At 39.0% G+C, this 7,766-nt stretch overlaps 1 protein-coding gene across 1 annotated transcript; it reads right to left on the reverse strand.

The window, feature by feature from the left end:
- Window positions 1-1,282: 1,282 nt before the first annotated feature.
- On the reverse strand, window positions 1,283-7,470 carry LOC116056917 (L-rhamnose-binding lectin SML-like). The gene is made up of 6 exons (XM_031309342.2): window positions 7,260-7,470; window positions 6,551-6,586; window positions 6,174-6,224; window positions 5,488-5,629; window positions 4,697-4,857; window positions 1,283-1,614 (listed from the first exon to the last, which is right to left on the reverse strand). The coding sequence occupies exons 1-6, from the start codon at window positions 7,288-7,290 to the stop codon at window positions 1,586-1,588; spliced, it is 450 nt and encodes a 149-aa protein (XP_031165202.1). The 5' UTR covers window positions 7,291-7,470; the 3' UTR covers window positions 1,283-1,585.
- Between the last annotated feature and the right edge of the window lie 296 nt (window positions 7,471-7,766).

Genomic DNA, 7,766 nt, shown 5'->3' on the forward strand with positions numbered 1-7,766 from the left:
AGACCAACAGCGACGCCCAGTGGAGAAAATGTGAGTCCTCAGTTTGGGATAAACTTCTTTAACATTATGTGGGTCGTTTTTTTTCTCAAACTGCTGAATAAATAAATATATTATAAAAGTGGAAAACAATATTTGTTTTTCGAAATGGTGACTTTCCAGAATTTTACACAACTAAACATTAGAGGTACTTGTAGTCTTCTTGAGTATTTCCATGTTCTGCTACTTTATACTTGTACTCCACTACATTTTAGAGGTAAATATTGAACTTTTTCTCCACTGCATCTGTCTGACAGCTTTAGTTACTTTTCAGATGACCAGTGAAAACCATGTATCCCCAGATGTATTGATTTTGAATGTGTGTGATAAACTGAAGGATGAAATGTTCCTTTATGTTTTGAGAAAATTCTCCTACTTCTGAAGCTAAATTATGTCTTTAAAAAGGCTCTTGAATCAGCTGGAAAAAGCATTGTCACAAAGCTGAAAACAGGGCTGTTTTTCTGACATATGTAATGGAAAAATTACATTTAAACATGATTTTATATATTCTTGTCTTAATTCTAACTTTCTGACTCTCATGTCTTTCTGGTTCTCACATGTTGATTCTGATTCTCACAAACTAAGTGTGGGAACATAATGTGAAGCACTGTTTGTCTTCAACCAGATAAGGTACAAGGTCACCCTAAACTATCTCCTTTGACACTTTCTTTCTCCCCTGGCAGTTGAGATATGTAATTATATATATATTTGCAAATATAAATAAATTACAAAGCCCACACTTGGTTTAATTCTCTACTGTCTTTATTTGTTTCACTCTTTAACTTTCTAAAACCACTCCTGCTGCAAAAGAAACTTCCACAACACACCATGAAGAGTTGACCATTAAGAGATACGTGGTTCTCACAGGACAGCGACGCTACAAAACATATGATCTTAGAAAATGATGCATTGCTGTAGATTAAACTACACAACAGTATATAAGGAAGTTAGAATTAGCACACACTTAAACATCTACAGCAGTAAAATGCAACATACACATTAATGCAGCAGATATATTAATCCAGAAACATCAGATATAAGACACACTGACAGGGAACATTTTACTGCACAATCAATACTTTTACCTTAAATACTTTAAGTACAGTTTGATGATAATACTTAATACTCAGTAAGGTTTTGAATGCAGGTCTTTAACTTGTAGTGGAGTATTTACTAACCTTGAGGTACAGTAAAATGGTTTTGTCAACTGAAGATTTAGAGTAATACACAGAGTCATTTCACAAAATAGGAGAAAAAACCTTTTATTGACTTAAAATCCTTCTCAAGTAAATGAGCTCAGATATGTTTTACGTATTAAGATGCAATAACTAAAACACAACAAACACTTGTGCCTCTTGAAACCGGAGAAACAGCTTGTATTTTAAGATCTATTATGTAAGATTTTTTTTTCTGTTTTGTGAGACAATAAAAAACAAAAGACAACATGAAGTTTATTTACTGAGACTTGAACTCTGATGTTAGAAATGAAGGTGATGTGTCTTCAAACTGTTCTGTCCACAGTGATGAACAACAAAGTTTAAAAAAGGCATCAGGCTTCATCTGTTGATTTGTCTTCACCTGCAGATAAAACACAACCAGTGATGAGTGTCAGGATCTTTATATTATATTTATATTTCACAGACAAGAAAACAACTATTTTATACTGTAACAATACATTTAAATGATTTGTGTAATTATTATTTGTAAAGCACCTCAAGGCAATTTAAAGTGATTTTCACAAGACAGAAAGGCATTAAGGAAAGAAATACAAGACAATATAAAAAGACACATTACAAATGATTATATAGCATTAAAACAAAGTCAAATATAATTAAAAACAATAAACTGAACAATAAAATAAAAAAATTAAAGTGCAGTGCAAGATATGAATAAATATTCCCAAGTTTAATTTAAACAAAATGAAAACAGAAAAAGTGTTAACCCTGATTTAAAATATCTGACAGATGCATTATTTAAAATTTAAAATTAGTTTCAGATATGTGGAGCATAAAAACTGAATGCTGCTTCTGGTTTAGTTTGGAATCTTGGGACAGGAACAGACCTGATCCAGATCATCTAAGACCTGAACCAGGAGATCAGGTAAGATATCACCATGACACTTCAGTTGATGACTTACATTAATACAAGTATTTTTTTCTATTAAAAGTTTTCTGAAATGTTATGTTTAAATATGCAAATGTCGCATCTTATTAAATATCTGCTAATTTGCATACATTTCAAGAACAGAAATGTGAACATTGGATAAAGCCAGGTGTGTGTGTGTGTGTGTGTGTGTGTGTGTGTGTGTGTGCGTGTGTGTGTGTGTGTGTGTGTGTGTGTGTGTGTGTGTGTGTGTGTGAACACATTCTCATGAACGGGTTCGTATGATAACGTACAAAAAGTTATGCACACTAAAAGGTATACAGCATTGTATTAAAACTAGGAGACCTCCGACTGGTCACGTGACATTGGCTACAGAGCTCCGTGCTACAGAGTGGAAGTTGCTAGCTGCTTTTAGGCTGCTACAGCTTCGCATTGTGCTCCGTCAGGTCAGCGGTAGTTGTTGGTTCAGTTACCCGAAAATAGGTGACTATGAGCCGGGTCAAGAGCTCCGCAAGCTGCTGGTCGTGGCACTCCGTCAGGTCAGCGGTAGTTGGTGGTCTAGTTATCTCAGAATAGGTGACTGGGCGCTGTGTAAAGAGCACAGCGAGCTGCCGGTCATGGTGTTCCGTCAGGGCAGCGGTAGTTGGTGGTCTAGTTACCCCAGAATAGGTGACTGTGCGCTGGGTACAGAGCAACGCGTGCTGCAGGTTGTGGTGTTCCGCCAAGTCAGCGGTAGTTGGTTGTTTAGTTACCCCAGAATAGGTGACTGTGCGCAGGGTACAATGCACTGCGAGCTGCCGGTCAATTCGGCGGAGATTACGCTTTAGGAAAGAAAAAGTGAGCGTTATGTGGTGACTAAAGTTAAGTTTAGGCACCAAAATGACTAGTTAAGTTTAGGAATAGATCGTGGTTTGTATTCGGTTGCAAAATGCTAGTAAGCTACACAAAGCAAGTCTCTCAAAACATTCCCAAGGAACACACATTTCCTGGGTGAAAGTCTTTTGTTTCCCCGGGAAGTGAATTCGGCTCCCAGGCTTTGTTATGTATGTTAACGCCCACCCATCCTCCCCGACCACCTTCCTACGCAGCCAGTCATGTTCTTATACAGCAGTAGTTGCACACAGCAAAAAAAAAAGTGTAGGCTAAATCATAGGAATTCGGAGTGGAACAGTACATGTATTCGTATTGAACTGAAACGGTACGGGCGTCTGGGTTCGGTACATGAATTTACACGGAAAATACACGGTATAAAAATAAATAAAACTTGCGTGCAAATTAATTAATGTAATGCAGAACTACTATTAGATACACGTTTCTTTAGGGACACCTAATCTGTAGCCCTACCTGTATCTTGTTGTTTTCCTAAACCCAACCCCGTTGTTCTTTTCCTAATCCCAACCCGCGTGTGACGTAGCCTCGCGATAACACGTAGCTTCGCAATAACACGCCACTTGGCTTTAGGAAAGTGCTACATGCCAGGACATGCCACTTCCGGCTGCCACATGCCACTTAAAAATCTAACTCCTACTGCAAAAAAAAACTGTCCAACTTCTCCTCCCTACAGTGCTTAACCAGCCTTTAGATACAGATACAAATACAAATAGGGTCAAAAAAATCACTGAAGCAATCGGAATTTACATGTCATCTTCAATGCGCCCATATTCACTCCTAGAGGAACCTGGCTTCAAGTATTTGCTGTATGTACTCGAACCTCGTTACAACATGCCATCAAATCCACACATGAGGAAAACTGTAGTCCCTTCAATATACAACCAAACACGGACGTTGATGGAGCACGAGTTGTTAGCTGCACCCTCCGTTTCACTAACGACGGAGGATGGTTTGACTTTGCGTGCTACGGAAAGCTATCTCATGGTGACTGCTCATTTTATTGACTGAGTGGGAATGAAAGCGTCAGTTCTACAGATGTGATCCCTGTATGAGCAGCACACAAGCACTCACCTAGCTGAGACGCTACAGGAGGTCATGGCAGAGTGGAAACTAGAAAGGTATGCCTGTCACACAAATAGCAAGAATACTTTCTTTTATCTTTTGTGGGGGAAGGTCTTGCCTAAGTAGAATTTTGTTTTGTTATTATTCTATGTAATTTGCACTTTCATAAATAAGAGATGCTGTATTTTCAGTTTTATAGCTGATTGTCTTATTTTGTTTACAAGTTCCAGATGGAGTCTGAAGATGATGTGGGGTACTTATTGTTTACTGTTTATTTACTTACTTACTTTACATACTTCAGGCTGTTGCAGCTAGCTCAGGGGAGAGACTGGATGACACTAGGTGGTACAGCCTGAGACATGCACAATAAAAAAAAAAAATTGCCTTCTGCATTTTTGTTTTGCTTTTCCCTCCATTGTACCAAACCGAACTGTGATGTCTGAACCGAGGTATGAACCGAACCGTGACATCTGTGTACCGTTCCACCCCTAATACGAATTACAGTGCTTAACTTTTCGGAGCTTTTCGAACGTATGGTTCATGAGAACAGGCTGGTGTGTGCATGCGCATGCGTGTGTGTGTGTGTGTGTGTGTGTGTACGTACAGTCAGGTTTGGTTGGAGGAGGTGGTGGAGGTGGAGGTGGAGGAGGTGGGGGTTTGGCGCAGGTGTAGGACACCTCCAGGTACCGGGTCTGCTCCTTACAGGGATATTCACCAAACACCAGCTCAGTGACGGGGACCTCACAGGACCTCCTGTTAGCACAGCTGCACACAGAAAAAGGTGGATTGGTTTACTGCTAACATGGTTTCCTCCATATCCATACAACTCACCAACACTTTCACCTGAAGCCTAAAAAGTTTTACAGCATTTGCGTCTATGTCCTGCTGTTAATACAGACATATCTGACTCGCCTCTTCTCTTGAGCCATAACGTTTGGTGAATCTAATCTTATTTAAAAACATGTCTAAACACATAAAGCCACATGACAAACAAAGGTTTTGTATTAAAGTTTTATTTTTTTAGTTATTTTTAGTTATTAGTGTAGTTCGAAAAGTAAATGGGATTCTGAATGAGGTTTTGTTACTTGTGGACCAGAACCTGAAAGTTCTGGTTTTACTTTGGCTCTCCATATTGTCTCCAAATGCTCTTGTATAGTTTCTATTGTTTTTATTCTTCTGTTCTACACCTTTTATTACTGTATATTCATCAGTAGCTACTTATTTCTGTCATTGTGCTGCAGCAACAACCGAATTTCCACTCTGTGATCAATAAAGGTTTATCTTATGTCATTTGTCCCATCGTAACCATTATTTCTCCTGGTATTTCCTGTCAGCTTCTTATGTAGTTCTTCTGCCCTCCAGTGGACATAAAATAGATAAATAGATTTTTCTTACAGATCCTCCACCACCATTTCAGCCCAGGGGAAGGAGCAGTAGCTGTCCGGCCCGTCATCTGGGTAGGGTTTTCCCTCACCACACCTCGTCCCTACCCCAACCTTATACAGGATGTGATCCAGCTTTATCTTAGCGCCAACATCTGGAGGAGGAGGAGGAGTGAGGAGTATGAAGTGTTAGAACACCACATTTAAATACACACATTTAAATAGTTTTAATGCAAAATATTTGCAGGCGAGTGGGCTATTATTCATTTTCGTGTTGTTTATTTTTCACGCCCCTGGTGTGTAAAGGCCTTAGATGTTCAGATTGATACCACTCTTGTGAAGCTACAGTCAGCAGCTGGTTATCTTAGCTTAGCTTAGCACAAAGACTTGAAACAGGGGGAAACAGCTAGCCTGGCTCTGTCCAAACGTAACAAAATCCTCCTGCCAGCTCCTAAGAAAAGCTCACTGATTAACATGATGTATCTGGTTTGTTTGATCTAAAGAAAAAAGTGTAAAAATAAGAAATTGCTGTTCTTTACGAGGGATTATGTGACCCAAACATATGTCCCAAAATGTTGACCTTTTGCTTTAAGGTTAAAGTGAAATTTAGGTTTAAGTCAGTAAGTAAAAATAAAGTGGTGAGTGACTGAACAGTTCCTATTAGGAGAGAAAGATGAGAGGGTTTCGGTGTTTTCTTACCACATGACATCTTAGCGGTTTCATTGAAACAGGCGTAAATGACCTCTCCCTCTGAAACACACACACACACACACACACACACACACACACACACACACACACACACACACACACACACACACACACACACACACACACACACACACACACACACACACACACACAATTACTGCTCAGTGTTTCCTTGAGTCCTGCACTTTGTTTTTGTCCTTATTTTGTATTTAGAGTCAAAACTAAAATGTTCTGTTTTGATTTTAAAACATCTGGGTTGAACAGCATGTAGATTCAATTTTGTGAAACTGTGTAAGAAAGAACATTTATTTAAATAAGGACAACATAACCATCAAACTGTAATGTAATATTAATGCTGCACTTACCTGCAGTGCGAGTGAAATACCAAGCGGCAGCCAGCACTGAAAACACAAGACAAGTTAATCTGAGTTACTGTTTTCATCAGTTCAACACTATTTTTTACAACATGCATGTAACCAGGCATCACAAAGAACCAGTTTATAATAAATTAACATTGAAACATTTCTGCATTTGTAACACTTTGAGATCTGAAGAAAGAGTCAAAATAACAGCTGTCACTGAGGTAAATTAAAGGAGGTATTTACGTAATATCTTCACTCAAAATATATAAACATAAAATTACCAGCTTTCTAAATACTGAGCATAAAACAACAGGCTTTGATTGGAATGGATATGAAATATAAAGATCTGAATGTGACCAGCACAGGTAATCTTTTCAGAAAATCACAATCTTTGATCAGTTCACCTTTAGCTCCTAAAAAATGTCGGATATAAAAGTCAAAAATTAAATAATTGTTTATGGTCACATTATGGGACAACAGCGTCCAGGGAATGAATCTACATTCTGACATTTACTGTTAACATTTACAACTCTTTCTTTCCAAGCTTGAACACCCAGCAGATTTAAAACACAGAGTTAATACCTTATACTTTACGTTTGAGAACAAAGTTGCCAGAGCATTCAGAATAAAAGCTATATATTCCACTACTAAAAACCAATCAAACAGGGTTATGAAACGCTGCATGTTTGACTAAAACAGAGAGGAAACTCACCGCCGAAGGCGACCAGCCTCAGTGGGACCATGTTGCCGTCTCAGCCTCCTCTTCTGTCTTTCACCTGCAGACAGTCTGACAGTGAAAGCAGCCTCTGGATGTCCAGGTATTTATGTGTCCGTCCTGACAGCAGACATGCAGACGCCTGTCCCGCCGCTGCAGGCATGCAGGGCCTCCTGACCCAGATGTGATGAACATGTAAAACCCTGCAGAGCTGCAGGAGAGAGATCTGTAAAATCCACAGGTTCCTGGACCTTTAACACTTTAAATCCCAGCTGCACCTCATTCTCCTCCAGGTTTCTCATTAAGAAGCTCAAAGCATAAAAGAAAAACATCTGGATCTGTTATCCAGGGGTGGCCTGTTACCAAGGCCCAAATTTACAAAACAAGGAGTGTTTTGAGGACCTTATATAGCCTAATTTATTCCGTAGTACATATACAAGGTGTATATAGGGGGACTTTCATCTTTGTGACAGCTTAAAAACAGACTACAGTGATATTTATACA

Source organism: Sander lucioperca, chromosome 2 (genome assembly GCF_008315115.2).
Source record: "Sander lucioperca isolate FBNREF2018 chromosome 2, SLUC_FBN_1.2, whole genome shotgun sequence".
NCBI lineage: Eukaryota > Metazoa > Chordata > Actinopteri > Perciformes > Percidae > Sander > Sander lucioperca.

What these genes read in the sequence shown, in the direction of transcription:
- LOC116056917 (XM_031309342.2), bottom strand. Translation starts at nt 7,290, where the DNA reads ATGGTCCCACTGAGGCTGGTCGCCTTCGGCG. An exon ending in GAGGCTGGTCGCCTTCGGCG is followed by an intron (nt 6,587 to 7,259) that starts GTGAGTTTCCTC and finishes TTGTGTTTTCAG; the next exon opens with TGCTGGCTGCCGCTTGGTAT. An exon ending in AACCGCTAAGATGTCATGTG is followed by an intron (nt 5,630 to 6,173) that starts GTAAGAAAACAC and finishes CTCCTCCTCCAG; the next exon opens with ATGTTGGCGCTAAGATAAAG.